Source organism: Elephas maximus, chromosome 10 (assembly GCF_024166365.1).
Source record: "Elephas maximus indicus isolate mEleMax1 chromosome 10, mEleMax1 primary haplotype, whole genome shotgun sequence".
NCBI lineage: Eukaryota > Metazoa > Chordata > Mammalia > Proboscidea > Elephantidae > Elephas > Elephas maximus.
Window position 1 is genome coordinate 73,860,685 of NC_064828.1, and position 24,075 is coordinate 73,884,759.

General features: G+C 40.8%; 1 protein-coding gene across 1 annotated transcript in view; it reads left to right on the forward strand.

The window, feature by feature from the left end:
- The window catches only part of PRKCH (protein kinase C eta), a 278,206-nt gene that overhangs the window by 181,024 nt on the left and 73,107 nt on the right, over positions 1–24,075 (forward strand). The window contains exon 10 of the mRNA XM_049899308.1: positions 19,584–19,738. Within this exon, the coding sequence (XP_049755265.1) occupies positions 19,584–19,738 (155 nt within the window). The remainder of the gene's footprint in view (positions 1–19,583; positions 19,739–24,075) is intronic.

The window sequence follows — 24,075 nt, forward strand, 5'->3', positions numbered from 1 at the left end:
GGATATCCATCTACAAAAAAGCGAAACAAGACCCATACCTCATACCATGCACAAAAACTAACTCAAAATGGATCAAAGGCCTAAATAAAATCTAAGACAATAAAGATCATGGATGAAAAAATAGGGACAATGTTAGGAGCCCTAATACATGGCATAAACAGAGTACAAAACATTACTAAAAATGCCAAAGAGAAACCAGACAACTGGGAGCTCCTAAAAATCAAACACCTATGCTCATCCAAAGACTTCACCAAAAGAGTAAAAGACTACCTACAGACTGGGAAAAAGCTTTCACCTATGACATCTCTGACCAGTGCCTGATCTCTAAAATCTACATGATTCTGCTAAAACTCAACCACAAAAAGACAACCCAATTAAAAATTGGGCAAAGGATATGAACAGGCACTTCACTAAAGAAGACGTTCAGGTGGCTAACAGATACATGAGGAAATGCTCTCAATCATTAGCCGTTAGAGAAATGCAAATCAGAACTACAATGAGATTCCATCTCACTCCAGCAAGGCTGGCATTAATCCAAAAAACACAAAATAATAAATGGTGGAGGGGTTGTAGAGAGATTGGAACACTTCTACACTGCTGGTGGGAATGTCAAATGATACAATCCTTTTCAAATAGATTTGGTGCTTCATTAAAAAACTAGAAATAGAATTACCATACGATCCAGCAATCCCACTCCTTGGAATATATCCTAGAGAAATAACCTTTACACAAACAGATAGATGCACACCCATGTTCATTGCAGCACTGTTTACAATAGCAAAAAGTTGGAAACAACCAAGGTGCCCATCAACAGATGAATGGATAAATAAACTATGGTATATTCACACAATGGAATACTACACATCGTTAAAGAACAATGTTGAATCCATGAAACATTTCATAACATGGAGAAATCTGGAAGACATTATGCTGAGTGAAATCAGTCAATTGCAAAAGGACAAATATTGTATGAGACCACTATTATAAGAACTGGAGAAACAGTTTAAGCAGAGAGGAAAATACTCTTTGATGGTTATGAGAGGGGGGAAGGCAGGAGGGAGGGAGAGGGGTATTCACTAATTAGATAGTAGATAAGTTTCATTTTAGGTGAAAGGAAAGATGATACACAGTATAGGAGAGGTCAACACAAATGGGCTAAACCAAAAACGAAGGTTCCTTAAAAAACTGAACACTTCAAAGGCCAGCATAGCAGGGGCAGGGGTTTGAGGACCATGGTTTCAGGGGACATCTAAGTCAATTGGCGTAAAAAAATCTATTAAGAAAACATTCTGCATCTCGCTTTGGAGAGTGATGTCTGCAGTCTTAAATGCTAACAAGCGCCCATCTAAGATGCATCAATGGGTCTCTAACCCACCTGGAACAAGGAAGAACGAAGAACACCAAAGGCACAAAATAATTATGAGCCTAAGACACAAAAAGGACCACATAAACCAGAGAGACTACATCAGCCTGAGACCAGAAGAGCTAGATGGTACCCGGCCACAACCGATGACTGCCCTGTCAGGGAACTCAACAGAGAAACCCTGAGGGAGCAGGAGAGCAGTAGGATGCAGACCCCAAATTCTCATAAAAAGACCAGACTTAATGGTCAGACTGGGACTGGAGGAACCCTGGAGGCCATGGACCCCAGACCTTCTGTTACCCCAGGGTAGGAACCATTCCCAAAGCCAACTCTTCAGACAGGGATTGGACTGGAATAGGGGATGGAAAATGAGACTGGTGAAGAACAATCTTCTTGGATCAAGTGGACACATGAGACTATGTTGGCATCTCCTGTTGGGAAGGGAGATGAGAGGGCAGAGGTGTCCAGAAGCTACCCAAAAGTACATGAGGAGAGAGAGTGGAGGGAAGTACGGTGCTGTCTCATCAGAGGGAGACCAATTAGGAGTGTATAGCAAGGTGTATGTAAATTTTTGTATGAGAGACTGACCTGATTTGTAAACTTTCACTTAAAGCACAATAAAAAAAAGTAAAAAAAAAAAAAAAAAAAGGCTAAGGGTTCGGGTCCATGTAGAGGTGCCTCAGAAGAAAGGCCTGGTAACATACTTCCAAAAAATCAGCCATTGAAAACCCTGTGGAGCACAGTTCTACTCTGACATCCATGAGTTTGCCTTAAGTTGGAATCAGCTCAACGGCAACTATTTTTCTTTTTGTTTGTTTTGTTTTTAATTGAATATTTACTCTGTGCCAGGCACTGTTTTAAACTCTTACCTTAAATCATTTAATCCTCACAAACCTGTTGAGTTTTGTCGTCTTATTATCCCTGTTTGCAAGTAATAATTTTGAGAGAGAGAAAATAAATACAGCATGCTGGGAGTGGCCTTTGTATCCCAGGCTCCTGTCTCCAGGGCCTGTGGCCTTAACCACTGTACTGTGCTTCTGCTTATTAATACCAGGGACTTTTGCACTGGGCACAAGGTTCCCTAGATTTGGTTTTAACCTCTTTGTGTGATGTAATAGTAATAATAGCTTCTATTTGTTGAGATTGTTCTCTGGGCCCAGTGCTGTATGACAGACTTTGCTTCTAGTTTAATCCTCACAAGTTCAATGTAGTTGTTATCCTGGATTTATAAATAAGGGAACATCCAGCCCCTTAAAAATCAGTGTGTTTTAGTTAAAATACTAGTAGCAAGTAGCAAAAAACGACATACCCAAGGTTATGAAAAAAGAGAGAACTAAAAAGAAGGATTCAGGGATATAAAGGGTGTCTCGTGGAACCCAAGAGCTGAAATTGACCAGGACTCTCAGGGGAGTTTTGTAGGACCACAAAGACATGAAGAACCCAGATAGTCTCCTTCTCAGTCTAATTTCATGGTCCCTTATTGCTGGTCGTTCCCTGACTCTGTGTTTCTCATTCTCCTCCTTTACCCTCTCCCTCCTTCCTTGCTTCCATCCACCTAGGTGCTCACCACTGTGTTATAGCAAAGCATATTCACATGTTCACACCATTAAGGAGCCTCAGTTCCCTAATTCATGTTTCCCTCAGTTCCTTTAGACAGCCCAGACTAAATTAAAACCTCCCCATCTCAATTCTGACTTCCTGGGAGAGAGACTCTTAGGAGACCAGCTTGGTTCAATGTTTAGCATTTACCCATAAAACTGCACTAGGGCAGCTCTTTGAGGAAGGGGTCACCATGAGCTGAACAGATACCACCTGTCTTAGTCATCTAGTGCTGCTGTAGCAGAAATACCACAAGTGGATGGCTTTAACAAAGAGAAATTTATTTTATCACAGTAAAGTAGGCTAAAAGTCCAAATTCAGGGTGTCGGGTCCAGGGTAATGCTTTCTTTCTCTGTCGGCTCTGGAGGTAGGTCTTTGTCCTCAATCTTCCCCTGGTCGAGGAGCTTCTCAGGTGCAGGGACCCTGGGTCCAAAGGACCTGCTCTGCTCCTGGAGCTGCTGTCTTGGTGGTATGAGGTCACCCTGTCTCTCTGTTTGCTTCTATTTTTTATATCTCAAGAGATAGCCTCAAGGCATAATCCAATCCTGTAGGTTGAGTCCTGCCTCACTAACAGAACTGCCACCCATCCCGCCTTATTAATATCATAGAGCCAGGATTTACAACATATAGGAAAACCATATAATACCGGGAATCATGGCCCAGCCAAATTGATACACACATTTTTGGGGAGACATAATTCAATCCATAACACCCCCAATGTGTCTACCACATTGACTTCTGGTATCTAGTCCCTTTTCTGCTCACTCTATAGACACCTTCCTTAGGCAAATGTAATTTTGTCCCAGATACCATCTATATGCTCAAGACTCCCAAATGTAGATCTCCTGGCCAACTCTGTCTCTAGAGCTCTAGATGCATATGTCCAACCATCCACTGGCAATCTTAACATAGACATCTTATACATACTGCAAATTTGGCCCTTCTGTAATTGAAATTCTGATTCTTTTCTCACCAAAATCTTCATTCGCTATCACAGTGAATGTTATCACCAGCCACCCAGTTCCCTAGGCCAAAAATCTTGGAATCTCCATACTTCCTTGTTCTCCTCTTCCTCACTCTTCACATACAATCAACTATTCGCTCCTTAAACGTCCCTCAAGTTGACCCATTTTCAATTTCCTTACCACTGCCTGGGCTACCACCATCTCTCACATTTGCTCATGCTGTATAGCTTCCTAACTGGTCTCCCTACACTGGGTCTTACATCCTTCTTGCTCAGTCTTTATACTGCAACCAAGGTGATTTCTCTGTAATTTGAATCCTTGCTTAACACCAATCACTCATTCATTTAAAAAAATATTATTAAGTCCCTATTATGTGCCACTGTGACTTTCCCTGGCCCTTAGTATGTCTGACAGGAGTGACAAGGCTCCTCACGGCATAGTCTTTGCTGACCTCGCTAGAGTCTCTGTTCCAATGATATGGAGCTCCTTCCAGTTTTCTCCTTTGCCTCCTGGCCTCTCCATACTCAACCTCTGTCTGGAGCACTTATCCTTCCACTCCCTACTTCCCCACTTGTCTAACTCGTATTCAGACATCCCCCTAAATATCAATTCTTTTGAACCACCATTCTACATATGTTCCCCAGATGTTTCCCACATGCTACTTGTGCTCTCTACCTAGGTAAAGTTAGGCTTTTCTGTAGTATGCACAGCACAACCTGTGTTCTTCAATCATAGCATTTTCACACTGTATTGTAATTTAATCATCTACCTCCCCCACTAGCCTGTGTCTCCATGGGGGGCTCTCTTGCTCATGGTTTTACCTGTATCACTTAGGACAGTGTCTGGCACATAGTAGGTGTTTAATAAACACTTATTGTTTCTGGCCATGATGGATTAATTGGTACTTTCTGCCAAAAACAGCCACAGAACTAGAAAAAATATGAGACAACTGTTTTTACGTGTTGAACAATAGGCAGCACAAGACTGTTATCCTTGAAAGGAGGAAAACTCACAAAATAAGCACGTAGTCCCCTTAGTTCTCTTCCTGGGGTCATTTTCCAAACACAGTAAAATAAGTTGGAGTCTAGGCAGATAATGGCAGCTCTGTTGAGCTGAGGAGGAAGAACTCAGAGTTTGGAGGAGCTAAGTGGCTGGAATCTGCAGGGCAGGGCCCTGGAGAGGAGGGAACTATGCTATGGGGTTGAGGTGAGATCTTTTTAACATTTCACTAACACCCCAGGATCCAGCTAAGACATTAAAAGGGCCGAGCCTTAGGACTAAGGATAACACCCTAGAGTAAGGCCTACTCTATATTCTACCAATGCCAAAAACCAAGTGCTGACAAGATCCACAGCAGACACACGGTTTGGGTTTTGAGTCCTGCTAAGTTAGAGAATCATGTAAAATACAGTTCAAGGTCATCAGCCAGCAATTGAACTGCATATTAGAATAAAAATTCAAATTTCTTAGAGGAAGATAACAGAATCCAGAATCTCTACAAAGTATCATCTGCGATGTTACATATGCAATAAAAAATTACTAGACCTGCAACGAAACAGGAAAAGGCGAACCACAGTCAAAAAAAGCAGTCTGTAGAAGTTGACCCAGGATGGCCTAGATGTTCCATTTAGTAGCCAAACTTTAAAGTGGATATTATAAATATGTTCAAACAGCTAAAGGAAAATATATCCTAAAAATTAAAGGAGAAAGGCTACCTTAATGAATTAATAGATAAGGAATACCAAAACCAAAAATCCGTTGCCATCAAGTCAATTCCGACTCATAGAGACCCTATAGGACAGAGTAGAACTGCCCCATAGGGTTTCTAAGTCTGTAAATCTTTACGGCAACAGACTGCTACATCTTTCTCCTGAGATAAGGAATAGTAGCAGAGAAAGGAAAGCCATTAAAAAATGGGAAATATGGTATTAAAATGTGTAATAATGGGAATGAAAAATTCGCTGGATAAGATTAAAAGCAGATTGGGTAAGGAAGAGAGTCAGTAGACTTGAAAAGAGATAAGTTGAAATTCCAAAAAAAAATGAAGAACAGAGAGAAAATTGAAGAAAAATGAACAGAACCTCGAAGACTTTGGAACAATGTCCAATCACAATACATATAATAAGATTTCCAGAATAGAAACATGTGAGAATAAGGTAGAAAACATACTTGAGGAAATAATGGCTGAAAATTTCCCAAATTTGATGAGAAAGCATTATTTGCCGTCTTCAGTAAACTCAATGGACCGCACGTAGGAGACCTATAAAGAAAACAGCACTTAGACACATCATGGTCAAATTATTGAAAACCAAAGATAAGGAGAAAATCTGCAGAGCAGTTGTAGATAACAAGATACATTATATACAGAGGAGCAACGATAAGAATGCTGACTTCTCGTTGAAAATGTAGATCAAATGAAACTTTAAAGTACTGGAAGAAAAAATAAACTGTCTCAACTGTAATTCTATAACCAGAAAATTATCCTTCAAAAATCAGAGTAAAATAAAGACATTTTCAGATATATGAAAGAGAATTTGTAGCCACTAGACCTGCACTACAGGAAATGCTAAAGGATGTTCTTTATGCTGAAGGGAAATGATACCTATCTAAACTGAGAACTCTAGGAAGGAAAGAAGAATGCCAGAAATGGTAAGTGGGTAAATAGAAGACTCTGTGCTCATTTTTCTTCTCATGGTTTCTCTAACAAAAAACCGATTGTTTAAAAGAATAAATAATGTAAGGTGAGGTTTATAACATATACAGAATATGACGACAGTACAAGGGACAGAGAGGGTTATTACAGGTTTAAGATTATACAGGCTTAAGGTTATTACATTTGTCAAGTGGAAAGTGTCAAAAGTGAGAATTGTGAAATAGGCCGTATAAAAAGTCAGGTGTGAAGTTGTACAATATTGACTTTAATAGACTTTGATGATTTCACATATTGTTAGATGTTATATAAGACATAAAAGTAGGAATAGCTAAAAAACCAATAGAGGATATAAATGGAATGATAAAAATATACGACCTAAAAATAAGCTTCAATAAATTCGTAAGATTGAATTTTTCAAAGTATATTCTCTTACCAAAGTATATTCTCAATAACAATGTCTAGAAAATACCTAAATATTTGGGAATTATAAATAACAGTTCAAAGGTAAAATCACTGGGAAAATGAGAAAACATGTCACACTAAATGGTAATGAAAATACATTAGTATTTGTGGGAGACAGCTAGAGCAGTGTTTAGAGGAGAATTTATTGCTTTTAAGGCCTATATAGTTTTCAGAAAGCTTAAAATCAATAACGTAAGTTATCACCATAAGAAGGCAGAAAAAGAGCAAATTCAAATTTAACTAAAGTAGAAGGAAAGAAATAATAATAGAGCAGAAATCAATAAAATAGAAAACAACAGTAGAGAAAATTAACAAAACTTTTAGAAGTCCGTTAAAAGATTAATAAAATTGATAAACACCTAGCAAGACTAATCAAGAGAGACAAAAAAATGAAAGAAAACACAAATTAACAGTATTAAGTATGAAAGTGGGGAGAGTCTTATGAACATTAGAAGAATATTAAAGGAATATTATAAAAATCATAATACCAATAAATTAAATGTAATAGGCAAAGTCCTTGAAAAAACACAACTGACTCAGGATAAAATAGAGTATCTGAATATCCCTATATCAAAGAAATTTATTCTTTTCTTAAAGAAATTTAATCCTTTTTTTATGCTTCTTACCTATTTTATTTATTATGATAATAAAATACACTTAACATACCCTGAAACTGTTGCCCTGAGATAATCTTGCACCTTAAACTGAAAACATCCCCTGAAGTTTTCTTGAAACCAAACAATAGTTTAGCTTAACAAGTGAAAAATGCCTACCTTCAGCATTTTGCTCTTTTTAAGATCTACCTATGTGGATAGATGCCACGGAAGTTAAGACCTTGGCTGCTAACAAAAATGTTCGGCAGTTTGAATCTACCATCTGCTCCTTGGAAACCTTGTAGGGCAGTCCTGCTGTGTCCTCTTAGGTCATTATGGATCGGAATTGACTCAACGGCAACAGATTTGGTTTTGGTTTGGTATATGGGATTAAACTGACAACAGCAACTTGAAAAATTACGTAGGAACTTTAGGGGCAGTGTTGTTGTTGTTAGGTGCCGTTGAGTTGACTCTGGCTCATAGCTACCACAGGTACAACAGAACAAAACAGTGCCCGGTCCTGCACCATACCCACAGTCGTTGTTATGCTTGAGCCCATTGTTGCAGCCGCTGTGTCAGTCCACCTCGTTGGGGGTCTTTGTCTTTTTTGTTGACCCTGTACTTTACCAAGCATGATGGGCAGTGAGTTCATGTCAATGGGAGAGGAACAACTCAGAAAAGGAGGGTGAGAATGGTTGCACAACCTGAAGAATGTAACCAGGGTTACGGAATTGTACACGCAGAAATTGTTTAATTGGTGTATGTTCTGCTGTGTATATTCTGAACAACACCAACACAGTAAATAAAATTAAAAAAAAATACAGAGCATAAATTCACCATTTTAACCATTTGAAAGTGTAAGTTCAGTGGCATTTAGTACATTCACGAAGTTGTGCAACCATCATTGCTGTCTAGTTCTAGGACCTTTTTTTCCTTTGTTTATTTTTTTTACTGTGCATTAGGTGAAAGTTTACAGAGCAAATTATTTTCCTATTAGATAGTTTGTACATAAAGTGTTTCATGGCCTTGGCTTCATTCCCTACAATATGTCAGCACTCTCCCTATTTCCGCTCTGAATTCCCTATTTCCTTCCACCCTAGTGTTATACGCTTCTGCCTTCTCAGTTTTGCTTTTGAGCAAATATTTCCCTTTTGATCTCTTATGATTGATTGTTCTAAGGAGCATGTTCCTCTCAGGTGTTATTGTTTATTTTATGGTCTTGTCTATTGTTTGGCTGAAAGGTGGTCTTTGGAAATGGCTTTAGTTCCAGGTCACAAGGGTATCTTGGGGCCATAGTCTTGGGGGTTCCTCCATTCTCTGTCAGACCAGGAAGTCTGCTCTTTTTTGTGTGAATTTGATCTTTTGTTCTACATTTTTCTCCCACCGTATCTGGTACCTTCTGTTGTAATCCCAGTCAGCAGTTAGTAAGGAATTTAATTCTTAAGCAAAAACTTTCTCATACACAAAATACCAGATGTCTTCATTGGTGAATTCTATCAAATACTTAAGAAAGAAATATTACCAATCTTATGAAAGCTTTTTCAGAAAATAGAGGAAGCAGGAACACTTCCCAACTGATTTTATTAAGCCAAAATAAGTATGATAGCATAACCTGACTGACAACACCGCTGTAGAAAATTACACACTAATACCCCTCGTGAAGACAGATGCAAAGAACACCCTAAAAATATTAGAAAATGAAATCCAGCAATATGTAAAAGAGGGTAATTCATCAAAAACAAGTATGATTTATCCCAGACATGCAAGGTTGTTCAACAGTCAATAATAAGTCAGTGCAATTCTCTATGTTAACAAAGTAAAGGAGAAAAATCATGCAATTATCTCAATAGATATATACATTAGTAGAAATTGGCAAGCTGACTTAAATTTATATGGAAATATAAGGGACCTAGAATAATCAAAACAATTTTGAAAAAGAACAATAAAATTGAAAGACTTACACTCTCTGATTTCAAATGTTACTCTAAAGTCATAGTAATCAAGATAATGTAGAAATTGGCACAATGATAAAGCAGTGGAACATAATAGAGAGTCTAGAAATAAACCCACACATATATGTTCAATTGATTTTTGACAAAGATGTCAAGGTAATTCAATTGGGAAAGGATGGCCTTTTTAATAAAGGATGCTAGAACAACTTGGATATACATATGGAAAAACTGAACCACAACCTCTTATTTCACACGATATTAACTCAAAATGGAGTGTAGGCCTAACTGTAAAAGGTAAAACTAAAAGAAAACATGGGAGAAAATTTTTGTGACTTTTGGAGGTAGGCAAAGATTTTTTAAGATACATAAAGCACTAGCTATAAAAGACAAAAATTATAAATTAGACATCATAAAAAATCCTGTTTTTCAAAGAACATCATTAAGAAAATGAGAAGGCAAGCCACAGTCAGACTGGGAGAAAACATTTGCAGCACACTGGGTATCTGATAAAGAACTGTATAAAAAATATATAAAGAATTTTTACAATCAATACAGTCCAATAACTAAATGGGCAAAACAATTGAACAAGTTTCCCACACACACAAAAAAAGTTTGAATGGCTGAAAAGATGATCAGCATTATTGGTTATCAGGAGGTATAAATTAAAACCATGGTAAGGTACCATTAATAGCCACTACAATGGCTAAAATTAAAAAGACTGAAAATACCAAGTTTTGGTGAGAATGTGGAGCAACTGAAACTCTCCCAGATTGCTGGTACATTCACTTTGGAAAAGTTTGACAGTTTCTTATGGACTTAAATACAAGTTTACCATGTGACTCAGCAATTCTAAAAATCCTTGTTATTTACTTGAGAGAAATGAAAAAATGTGTCCATAGAAATACTTATACAAGAATGTTCATTCCAGTTGTATCATATAGCGTCAAACTGGAAAGAGCCCAAGTGTCCATCAGTATATGAATGAGTTAGCAAAATGCTGTATATTCATAGTGCATATGAACTACTGATACACACAACACCTTGATAACATGCTCAGCAAAAGAAGCCACACATAAAAGTGTACATATCATGGTTCCATTTATTTGAAGTTCTAGAACCAGCAAGACTAATCTTCAGTAATAGAAATCAAATCAGCAATTGCCAGGCACAGGAGCTGACTGGGAAAGAGTCAAGAGGAACTTTCTGCGGTGACAGAAATGCTCTGTATCTTAATGTACGTATATTTATGCCTCAGACTCAATAAAGATGATTAAAAGGAGAAACGTGAATGAATGAGGAGAGATTGAGAAACTTGCCCAAGGCCATGTCATGCAGCCAAACCAAACCAAGCCTGTTGCTGTTGAGCCAGTTCTGACTCATAGCAATCCCATGTGTAACAGAATAGAACTGCTACAAAGAGCAGGCTGCTGGCTCACAGGGCTGCAGAAACTGGCGATTCCCAGAATTGGCAGGTCAGACAGCAGGCTGCTAGCTCAAGTTCCAAGAGCTGGAGGTCAGATGACAATGAGCCGGATGCAGGATCCAGAGCAAGAGCAAGCTTTGCCAGAGCATCCATATGTATTGGATGTGGATCACAGCCTCAAGAAAACTATTCTTACATCAGGTACTTGATTAAGGCAGTGACTTGAGTAAGGGTGTGACTTAAGATGGTGACTTGAGTAAAGGCGTGACTTGAGTAAGGGTGTGTTTCAAGATACACCCCACACTAATCCTGCCTCATTAACAGATAGAGGTTTAAGATTTACAACACGTAAAATGGAGGATAATTATACAACACCACAAAACGGAGGACAGTTACATCAGACCACAGCATGGAGAACAATTATGTAATACTGGAAATTATGACCAAACCAAGTTGACACATAATATTAACCATCGTACCCACCCACGTTTAAATGATTTCTTTTTGTGCCAGGAACCCCTGGGCAGCAAAAACAGATAAGTACTCAGCTACTAACTGGAAGGTTGGCAGTTTGAACCCACCCAGAGGCACCTAGGAAGACAGCCCTGGAAATCTGCTTCTAAAAAGTCACAGATTTGAAAACCCTATGGAGCAGTTCTATTCTGCATACGTGGGGTCGCCATGAGTAAGAATTGACTCAACAGCAACTTTGTTGTGCTGATCTCTTACTTGAAGGAGTGACATTTGTTCACGGGTTGAGCTTTCTAGTGAAAGCAGGCAGACACTGACTGATTTTCAAACTGATTTTCAGCCTGTCTTCAGTTCAGCCGTGGTTAGTAATGACTCTGAGAAACCAGTGCCCTTGCACAGAACCTGCCAGAGAATGTTGAAAGCCCAAACAGCATGGTCCTTGTCTGAAGACTGAAGTGGCTCTTGGCACAGTACTTTCATTACTGAGGTTTTGTCTCTTTTTCTTCATTTAACTGGAGAAGGTCCTACAACCCTTCAGTTTTAATCCCTAAAAAACAATCCTTAATGAGGAGCTCTAGGGAATGCATACTGCTTATGCTGACAGCCACTATCAGTTCAGAGAGTATTTTTATCCCCTCCTGTCTGGGGAAGTAACAGCCCTGAATGATAGCCAGGACAGAGGTGGCCCAGGCTGCAGGAGGTTGGTGGATCCAGGGCAAGTGACGACAGGAATTCTGTTATTACCAGGCACAAACCCCTTGGCCTCCCTTTCCTGTAACTCATACCAGGCCTGGGACAAAGGGATTTTTGAGTTGCTTTTGTTCTCCCAGGTGTTCATCACCCTGTGTTAATTATTTGTATTTGTGGTTGGTTGAATCAGAGACAAAGGAAAGCAGCAAGGGATAAACAGAGAGTTTGGCCACTTGAACCTTAGGGTTCCTCCTCCCAGATCAGAGCAAAAATTACCGTAGAGAAGCCAAAGGGTTCATGAAAGCTTTGTGGAAGTCCAGGCTCAGTTTCCAGAAAATTGAACTTTAGAAAAATTGCTGTGAGTCAGCCCCTGACTCATGGTGTCTCCATGTAAAGCAGAATGAAATGCTGGCCAGCCCTGTGCCACCCCCGTGATTGGTTACAGATCATGGTGTCTCCATGTACAGCAGAATGAAATGCTGGCCGGCCCTGTGCCACCCCCGTGATTGGTTACAGATTGGACCATTGTGACTCATAGGGTTTTCAGTAGCTGATTTTTGGATGTAGATCACCAGGATTTTCTTCCTATTCTTAGTCTGGAAGCTCTGCTGAAACCCATTCAGCATCATAGCAGCACACAAGCCTCACTGATAGATAGGTCATGGCCGCACATGAGGTACGTTGACCAAGAATCAAACCTGGGTCCCCCGCGTGGAAGGCAAGAATTCTAGCACTGAGCCACCCATGTCTCATAGCGACCCTCTAGGACAGTGTAGAACTGCCCCGTAGGGTTTCCGACTCCCGACCTTTTGGTTAGCAGCCAAGCTCTTAACCACTACACCACCAGAGTTTCCGGGTGTACTATAAAAAAAAAACCAAACCCACTGCTGTCGAGTTGATTCCGACTTATAGCGACCCTATAGCGACCCTTTAGGACAGAGTAGAACTGCCCCATAGAGTTTCCAAGGAGCGCCTGGCAGATTGGAACTGCCAACCTCTTGGTTAGCAGTTGTAGCACTTACCCACTACGCCACCAGGGTTTCTGGAGGTACTATGCGTAGGCTTAAATACAGAAACAACCATCTTTGTCATTGCTGCCCAGGTTAGGATTTGGAAACAACTCCCTGCCCCAGGAGCAATTCATAGCAACCTTAATTCATCGTATATCACCTCTGTAGATGTGGGGCTGCCACACATCCTTCATCTAGTTGCTTTTCAGTTGAGTTTGTGAAGCATGATGTAGTGTTTCTCAAGTCACTGGTGATATGTCATTCTGAAATAGCACAGATGGGCAGTGATGTTCTGAGTAGGAGGCTGTCTTCTGTCTCCTTCCACAACTTCAAATGTGGGCCTCTGCCTTGCATGCAGTGGGCATTCAGGAAGCACTATGACTAAAAAGATTCCCTTCACTTTGATAGAATCAATTCCAAAGGAGTAAAATTAAGCCGGAGTGATTTGTTTTTGTAGGTGTTATTTTATTATATGTGGTGTGTTCCAGCTTACTGAAGTCTTTTTCAAGCCAAGCCCCAGGCACTGGGCCTGTTATTCTAGTAGAGACCAATAGGTGAGCAGTCATGCTTATTAATAGGAGCTGAGACCCTGCAGCTCTCAATTGTGGGGAGCCTGGGGGGGGCAGGATGAAACAAAGCACCCCTAAGTAGCCTTTTGCTTTTTCTACTTGATTATTAAAATAGCCATAGGTGTTATATAAAATGAGAAAAATATGGAGGAAGCACACGTGACTTTAGTTGGTGTCTAAGTACAAAAGTAATACATACTCATAGAAACCTTGAGAGATAAGAAGTATGAAAAAGAAATGCCATCTCAAATCCCATAACTGAAAGCTAACATTGCCACCATATAGGTGTATTTTGTTCTTTCTATGCATATCTGCGTCTTTGGCTATAACAACTCGTTCTGCACATTCACTCTTAGGATTTTTTTTAACTCAATCATTAGGCTTACCGTAAAAAATACAATGGCATCACATGGTAACATTTGGTGAAAATATAGAAACTCAAATCCATAATCTCAAAAATGGTCAAAGAGATACTATGTTTCTTATACAATAGAAACCTCATTCTCCTCATAGAGGGAGAAAAAATCTTTGTAAGCCTAGTTCAGGATTTAAGTGAATGAATGACTGAATGAATGATGCTTTCTTCTGATCTTTTTTAACTGAAAATATCTTCCGCAGCAGCAGCAGCAGCAGCGGGGCACTGCTGTGTGTTGCCCTTGCTGGAAGCATCACCTGAAGACGTACTAAGATTTTATCGCAGATGAGGCACCTCACTTCCCTCCGCTCCCAGCACCTAACGAGGAGTGGATGTCCTTTGCTAATGACTACAGATTTTTACCATTTCTCTCCTCCTCTGCAGAAGAAACCTTGGAGAAACTTCTGCCTAATCTTTTCCCCTCTGCAGCAGACACTGTAAAATAGGGCAAACAGAAGTACACATTACGAAAGGTTTCCTCACAGCAAAAAAGATTTTGCTAGTCAGTAAACATATTTTTATACATTGTGACATTATTTTAGGTCGCTGATAAGATACACCATTACTTTTCATTAAAACATCAGTGTAGACCACTCTGACTGAGATGACAACAGAGGGTCCCAGACAGAGTCGGGGGACAAATTGTGAAACAAAAAATCAAATTCATAAAAAAAAGGCCAGACTCACTGGTCTGACAGAGACTGGAGGAACCCCTGAGACAGTGGCCCAAAGACACACTTCTGAACTGGAACTGAAGCCATCCCTGGAGACCACCTTTCAGCCAAACCATAAAAAAAAAAAAAAAAAAACCATAGACGGGCCCAATTAAATAAGCAGTAACACCTGAGAGGAGTGTGCTCCTTAGAACAATCGGTTATGTGAGTTCAAAGGGTAGCATTTGCCCGAAAGCAAAGATGAGAAGGCAGGAAGGGGTAAAAAATCAGCGAAAGGAAACAGGGAACCTGGAATGGAACTGGGGAGAGTGCTGACACATTGTGGGGAATGCAACAGATGTCAGGGAACACTTTATGTACAAACTATTGAACAGGAAACTGATTTGCTCTGTAAACTTTCACCTAAAGCACAATAAAAATTTTTTTAAAAAGTGTATCTCAGATGCTTGTTCCCCTTCCTGCTTGCTGCAAAAGTTGCAGGAAGCAGTGGATCCCGTATTTTTGAAGTTCTGAAGCTTATGGTCCCCTTGCTGTGCAGCAGAGGTGCACGTGTCCCTGGCTCTGTGCATTATTTAAGGGCTGTAGGCGGCGTGAGAAAGAGGAGCGAGACTGCAGGGCAGTGTTTCCTCCTCCCAGTTCTGGAGGTTAGCCAGGGTCTGGCTCTGAGAATGATTTTTTTGTGAACTATAAATGGATGAAATTTCCCTTGAAATTCTCTTATCTCCTTGATGCCTGTTGCCTTAGAAATTCTTGCCAGGAACCCTGGCTTACAGCAACCTAAATAACAGCAGGAATACTGACCCAGTTCCAGGAACCATGTATTTAGAGCAATTAGAACTCACTTTTACTGTCAGTCACACCCAAGATAAAGTGCACAGGCTGGGTTAAAAATGTATAAGGACTGACATGTTTGCCAGAGATGGTTTGGGGTGGCTTTTCTACCTTACTCTTCATCAGGCACCGCCATGGTCACCCCTACAGTTGAGCAGAGCACTAGGCTAACCTCTTGCTTCCTATGGAGATGCAGCCTCAGCTTGCATTTATCCTCCTCTTCCTCCCCCCCCCCCGCCCCCACCTTCCCTTGCTATCCTGATTGTTCCACCTCAGTCCTTCCCAGGTAGAAAATGCCCGGTAGCTGGTGCTCATGAAAGCTCATCCCGCCCAACCCTGCCTCTCCCCTGGTCAATCAGACTCAAATGAAGGCCACTAGGAGTCCCTGGTGGCGTAGTGGTTAAGAGCTACAGCTGCTAACCAAAGGTTGGCAGTTCAAGTCCAGCAGGCACTCCTTGGAAACCATTTGGGGCAGTTCTACTCTGTCCTATAGGATCGCTATGAGTCGGAATTGACTCAACGGCAACGGGTTTGGTTTTATTTTGTTTTTCTAGGAATTCCTGGCTGGTGTACAAGATTAATGCACGACTGCTAAGCGGAAATGGAAGACTTGAGCCCACCCAGAGGCACCTCACTCGGGAGAAAGCCCTGGCAATTTACTTCTGAAAAATCAGCCATCGAAAACCCTATAGAGCACAGTCCTACCCTGACAAACACTTGTGGTCGCCATGAGTTGGAGTCAACTTTTCATTGGTGGCTGGTTAACTGGTTAGCTTAGGCATACAGCTTGCCATGTGTTTGTGTGTGTGTGTATGTATATATATATTTATTAATATATATACACACATGTACCTGTATATACATATGTACACATATGTATATCCTTGCTTCTAAGGAGCATTCTGGCTGTACTTCTTCCAAGACAGATTTGTTCATTCTTTAGGCAGTCCATAGTGTATTCAGCATTCTTCACCACCACCATAATTCAACAGCATTATTTTCTTCTTCAGTCTCCCTTATTCATTGCCCAGCCTTCACATGCATGAGATGACTAAAAACACCATGGCTTGGGTCAGGCACACCTAAGTCTTCAAGGTGACATCTTTGCTTTTTAACACCTTAAAGAGGTCTTTTGCAGCAGATTTGCCCAATGCAGTGCGTCATTTCATTTCTTGACTGCTGTTTCCATGGGCGTTGATTGTGGATCCAAGTAAAATGAAATCCTTGACAACTTCAATCTTTTCTCCATTTATCATGATGTTGCTTAATGGTCCAGTTGTGAGGGTTTTTGTTTTCTTTATGTTGAGGTGTAATCTATACTGAAGGCTGTAGTCTTTGATCTTTATCAATAAGTGCTTCAAGTCCTCTTCACTTCCAGGGAGCAAGGTTGTGTCATCTGCATATCACAGATTGTTAATCAGTCTTCCTTCAATCCTAATGCCCTGTTCTTCTTGATATAGTCCAGCTTCTTGGCTTATTTGCTCAGCATACAGATTGAATAAGCATGGTAAGAGGATACAACCCTTATGCATGCCTTTCCTGACTTTAAACCAATCAGCATCCCCTTGTTCTGTTTGAATGACTGACTATTGATCTACATACAGGTTCCTCATGAGCACGATTAAGTGTTCTGGAATTCCCATCCTTCACAATGTTATCTATAACATATATATGTATATATACATATATACATAAACCCACTGCTGTCAATTCTGTTCCGACTCATACATACATATGTGTATATAGGTATGGAGCCCTGGTGGTGCAGTGGTTAAAGCAATTGGCTGCTCACCGAAAGGTCAGCAGTTCAAAACCACCAGTGGCTCCACGGGAGAAAGATGTGATGGTCTGCTTTCATAGAGATTTACAGCCTTGGAAACCCTGTGGGGTCCCTACAAGTCGGAATCAACTCAATGGCAATGGGTTTTTTTTTTTTAATGTGTATGTATGTATGTATAAAACCAAACCAAACACATTGCCGTGTAGTTGATTCCGATTCATAGCGACCCTATAGAACAGAGTAGAACTGCCCCATACAGTTTCCAAGGAGCACCTGGTGGATTTGAACTGCCAGCCTTTTGGTTAACAGCTGTAGCTCTTAACCACTATGCTACCAGGGTTTCCCTATGTATGTATGTATGTATCTATGTTTTCTCTGTTAGCTTATATTGACCAATGCCATCTGAATATATGAAGAGATTTTGTTTTGTTTTTTGTGTGTGTGACTCTTATTATTCGCTCTCTGCTTTTAAATTTTTGTGTCTCATTAGCAGAAAGAGCCGTTTAGTAAATACATGGGATTTTTTTTTTTCTAATTACAGTATTAAAGTAGGGGGTAGTCAGTCATACGTTTTACTGTCTTCTGTAGGGATCTGCTCGATGAAGCCAGTGATGCAATCGCTTTCTACTGTCTGTCGTTCGGCTGTGGTTGTGTGGCAATATCCCAGCAAAGTTGGTGGCATTTAAAACCACAAAGCTATTTTTTGTGTAAGCACAGCATTTGGTAAAATACCAGTTTCCTCACAAAATACCTTCCCCCCCCCCGCCCAAAAAAAAGGATAATCAGTGTTCCTGAATGGATTACACTCATGCTACAGTCCTTGGCTCATGTGTCACTTACTCAAAGAGACCTCCCCAAGCCCGCTGGCAGCAGGTGGCCAGATGTCATTGCTTCCTTTACTTTCTCTTCATAGGATTTACCAGCTTTTGTAAACGTGCTTGTTTATTTCACTTTATTTATTTTTAATGATGTGTTTCCCACACAAGACTCCATATGGGTAGAATCTGTGTCTGTTTTCTCTCTGTTCGGTCCCCAGCACCTGGCTCTCCAGAAACTTCATAAATGTTTGTGAGAGAGAGTGAGAAAATCCACTGATCTTAGCGGTCCCTGAAACAAGGGGTTTTACCCTGTTAATCTCAATGGCATCCCTTTCAGTAAGCAGTCTTAATTTCCACAGCACTTTATTCACATCACTTGCTTAGGTCTTAACCACACCATGAAGAGAAGATGACTTTTTGAAGAGTCCATGTCACCCACAGGTTGAGACTGCACCTCTCTCCTCTCAGTTCCCACTCCTGACAGGTGGGCTCAGGAATCTTTTGGTGGACTGGATGGAGTTTCTGCTGTTGAGGCTATCATCAGACTTCTTTTTGGCTACTTTGTCTAAAGGGTTTTCCTTTTCCTGTGTTTCTTCTCCGCCCTCTTGTGAGGGTTAACGCATCTGTTAGATACCTTGTACTTTCTCTGATAAAGCCTGCATGTTCCAGATGAAAGGCATTTACCTACCCATTTGTGTTGCTCTCTTACAGTTTATGAAACACTTTCATGTACAACTTCTTGTCTGTTTTTTATCCAGTGACCCCAGAATTTGGGTAGGGATAGCCTTGTCATTCCCACTTCACTGATAATGAACATCCAAAGTTAAGCTCAAAATTAAGTTGTCCTCAAGTCCATGTATGTCAGAGTAAAACTGTGCTTCATAGGATTTTCAGTGGCTGATTTTTCCAAAGTGATCAACAGGCCTTTCTTCCAAGGCACTCCTGGGTGGACTCGAACCTCCAGCTTTTAGCAACCAAGCATGTTAACCATTTTGACCACCCAGAAAGCTCAAAATTGTATGACCTTTAAGGTGCAGAGCCCGAACTAGAACCAAAGGATTCCAGTGCCTTCTGTACTTTTTATTTAATGTAGAAATTCAAGGCCGTGTGGAATTACCTAAAGGAAATCCAGGTGTTACCATCACCTAAGGGATCTAATCCCACCGGACCCATCATGCTGCACTCTGATTCGCTGTCACGATCTTTCATTGAGTACCTCCACTCGGCAGTCTCCTCATCCCGAGGTAATATAATTCCAGGAGAACTCTAGGTTGATGCTGCGCTATATTAGATTCTGTCTTGTGTTTGTATCCAGGATCGTCTGTTTTTTGTAATGGAGTTTGTGAATGGGGGCGACCTGATGTTCCACATCCAGAAGTCTCGTCGCTTTGATGAAGCCCGAGCTCGTTTCTATGCTGCAGAAATCATTTCAGCGCTCATGTTCTTACATGAGAAAGGAATCATCTATAGGTGAGTTTTGGTTGCTGAACGCCCTCCACCAACATAATTCATCCCCTGCCTCCTCTTTTTGCTTGATCCATCCTGCCATTCCTCATGATAAAACCCGTTGCCGTTGAGTCGATTCCAACTCATAGCGACCCTATAGAACAGAGTAGAACTGCCCCATAGAGTTTCCAAGGAGCGCCGGGTGGATTTGAACTGCTGACCTTTAGGTTAGCAACTGTAGCAGTTAACTACTATGCCACGTGGGTTTCCTTCCTCATGATAGTCAATTTAAAACTTTTGATATTAAATTCTCAAAGGTCCTAAGTGTTCAGTTAGACTAAATGAAAAGCATAGCAGTGAATACTGTCTTCAAACTGAAACTTGCCCCATTTGGTATTTGTCAGATAGGCTTGAGAGGTTTGGAAGAGACTGCTCATGAGTTTGTTAAGCTGGGGTTTGCTGAAGCCGTGATTACATGCCAAGTCCTGCGGTGCTGCACACATTGTTGTTTTAACATTTGAAGTGAATCAGTTAATCGTGGATCCATGTAGTTTTAAGAATCCATACCTAAAAAGAAAAGCGCGGGGAACCATTGCTCTGTTGTTAGCTGCCATTGAGTCAGCCCCTGATTCACGGTGGCCGCATGCACAGTGGAAACAAATGCTGCTGGGTTTTGTACCATTCCTATGATAAGTTATGGATTGGACCATAACTGATTTTTGGAAGTTGGTCATCAGACCTTTCTTTTTAGTCTGACTTAGTCTGGAAGTTCCACTGAAACCCTGTTCAGCATCATAGCAACATGCAGGCCTCCACTGACAGACAGGTGGTAGCTGTGCGTGAGGCACATTGGCTGGGAATGGAACCGGGGTCTCCTGCATGGAAGCAAGAACCCTCCCATTGAATCACCACTGCCCCCTATCATTGCTCTAAGTTGGTGTAATGAACAAGAATTGAGGTCAGATAAGGTACAGTTCACCAGTCAAGGAGCTAAGAAAACTGTCAATAAACAGTGTCCTACTTGAGATTGTCACTTGTAACCCCCCAAAATGACTTGATTCCATTTCACGACACCCAAATCTTTTGATCATGATATGCCATACTTCAAATAGGCTCAAAGTCTGGTGGATGTTGTTAGATCTCCGGATTCAACAGGTACCAGATGAAACATTCATCAGAGAGAAGGTGAGAAATGTGACAGTGAATGATGGACTATTAAATTTTATTCTTAAATTTTCCTTCCTTTTTTCTTATTGCCAATATCCTCCTACTCTTTAAATCACATTATAATTTAGTTGCCACATACACTTTTTTTTTTCTCTTGAGATAACAGTCGTTGCTTTCCTTTAAGAAAAATTCTCTTTTATATATTGATGAATGCCAAAGTAAAGAATTTCATGATTGAAATTTCCTATTTATTAACCTTACTAAATGCTGTTCCTTTTGTGAGCTCGTGACAGTATTGTCATCATTATTAAAATATAGGAGAGCCTTTAAAAGAGTGAATATTCTTAAGTACTGTGGGAGTTGGAATAGGAAGAGAAGAGTGAGAATAGTAAGAATGCAACAGGACTAGTAGACAGTGCCAGAAGGAAGTGGGAAAGCAAAGGAGGTGTAGTAAGAGGCAGTCTACAGAGATTTCTTCTAGTTAATTCTCAGTGCAGAACCCTGAAACTTCAACTAGGTATAGCTCCTTTATCACAGACCAAGGGCCCTGTGAGGTAGGGAGGGAGGTACAGAGCCAGGAACCAGGCATGGGTAATCAGCAGTGGGAGTCAGCTGCTGGAAAGTAATCAGGAGCTTCCATTCATTCTTAACTGTGGGTTGCTGCAGGATGCTGTAGATGGCCTGTGCTTTGAGCTTTCTTTACCAGTTTATGGTATTCTCCTGGTAGCTCTCTCCAAGGGATGTTTCCTATCCTGACATTTTCCTAGCATGTGATTGGTGGATGGTGCAGTCTCATGATGTCCTTCCTGGTGGTGATATCAGATTCTGGGCAGTGGGCTTCTCCTTTGTTCTCCTGTCCCTGGCTTATCCATCCACCTCTGTTCTACTCACCCAAAGAGAGCCTTTCCCACATTTAGTTTTTAAGATCAATGATTTCACTACTGAGTAAGGGACTCCTGTTGTAAATCACAATAATAACATTAGCAGCAGCAACAAGAGCTAAACGGAGCACATGCTATAGGCCCAACACTTTCTCTGCATTTCTCCTTTAATTCACCTAAAAACATTATCATATAACAAGAATATTATTCTCACTGTTTAGGTGGGTAACTGAGCCTTAGAAAGGCTTAATCACCACACTACTAACTGGTAGTGAAGCTAGAATTCAAGCTATGTTTTTAGCCACCGGACTACACTGTCTCCTAAGGAGAAACTTGAAGGCGTAGAGGAGCACTAAAGAGTCAACTTCTTATTCCTCTTTTGGGGATTAAAAAAAAAAAAAAGGGAAGAAACATTCACCATCAAGTCATTTCTGACTCAGGGCAGCACCGCGTGTGTCAGAGTAGAACTGTACTCCATAGGGTTTTCAATGGCTGATTTTTCAGAAGTAGATCACCAGGCCTTTCTTCAAAGGCATCTCTGGGTCGACTTGAACCACCAAGCTCTTGGTTAGCAATGAAGCGCCTAACCATTTGCACCATCTGGGGATGCCATTTTGGGGATAGGACAGCTTTAATTCATGAAAATGAGTCCGAGTGAGGAAAAGCAGTAATGTCTAAACTCAGGTTTTCCTGAACATTGAAAGGCTTTACTTGGTCCATTAGACAACATTCTGCAATGATGCGAAGCAGGAAGCTTGCTTTCCAGTATTGGATATTACCACCTTTCAGATCACTTGTTTCATTTGTCTTGAGATATGGAGGACAGACACTGCATAACCTGATAGTTTTTTTGTGAAGTGGTATCAGCCTACATCTTAAGAAGATTTATTTCAATTCTTGGTGTCTGGGACTCAATTCTGAGAATTGATTTTAGTTTACTCTTCGAGCTGAATCCCATATTCAGGCTATACCTGGTGTGGTTGACTTTGAAGGGAATACATTTAATTAAGATAGATTGAAATGTTATTTTTATCCTGTGGATTTATTTCCACAGGATAATTTAATTCCATGCAGAGTACTGGCCTAGGAGCAGACTCTTGAGGATAAGCTTTTGAAAGCCGAGTCCTTGGAATTCACACACAGTAAAGGCACATTTAGGTCACAGAGTGGTGCAGATTTGATACAGGGGGCCCAGTTAGAAACTAGGAGTGTCAGAGGGCCAGGTTTACCACACAGGTCTTTGGATAGCCTTTATCAGAGTTAAAATGAACTACCTAGAAGACTCCTCTCGCCTGCCCAGAGAGAGTTGTTGTCTGTTGGTTTGAGGTTTTATCTGGTGAGGACAAGGGGAGTGTTTCTTTTCTTGCAAGTTACAAAGATGGTACCACCTGCAAGACATTGTCAATCAAATAGAACTTTAGAAGAGCTTGGTGCCTTAGGCTTCCTCTGACATGAGTTTCTTTTCTCCATTAGCTGACTTCTGTGAGAAGAGATGGGCCAGTTACATTTATGTGCTTTTCAAGTTGTTTTTGACTCTGATTCTCAGGTGCATTTACTGTTTCTTGGAGGAACAACTGGATCCCCTGGAGATACAGCAGGAGAAGGGTCTGCCCCCTTGCCTTTGGGTGGAAGGTTGGGAGCTTGCCACGGCCCAGAGACCAAGAAGAGTGGGCTGGGAAATAGGCAGGCAATGAGGCAACTTCTCTAAGGAAAATGAAGACTATTCATTCCTTTGTCCTGAACTTGTTGGCTGATGGGGAGTGCAGATAGTGCTCATGAATAATTTACAGTTGGCACTGACTTTTTCCCTGAGTCAAGCCTTACAGAAAAGTTAGGCAGACAAACGGGCATGTAATGCCGTTTACCTGCCCACGGGCATTGCAGGCACGATTTTCTATCAAGTTTCATAAGCTGTATTAAAGGGAAATTCAGCCATCATTGACTTTTCAACCCCAAACTTGTAACGTGAACACAAATTGATTTGTTTTTCACAAAGCATAGAATGTATCCAAAATACCTTGGGTGAAGAAAAGTTTATAGAAGGGCACCGTTTAAACTTTGGTTCCTTTTTGCCACGGTATACTTGAACACACAGCTCATTTCAACACATACTTCTCAATTCAAGAGTCTAACCACTTTGTGTCTTATGCAATTCTTGGCATGCTGGGTGCACAGTAATAGAGTTTACTCCTAAAGCTCCAAGTGCTTACTGTGGTATTTCACGATATCATTTTCCAGACGTAGAACTGGTTCACAGATAGTAAGCTTTTGCCCCACAGAGGCTCAATCCCAAACCTGACATATTGTCTTGTA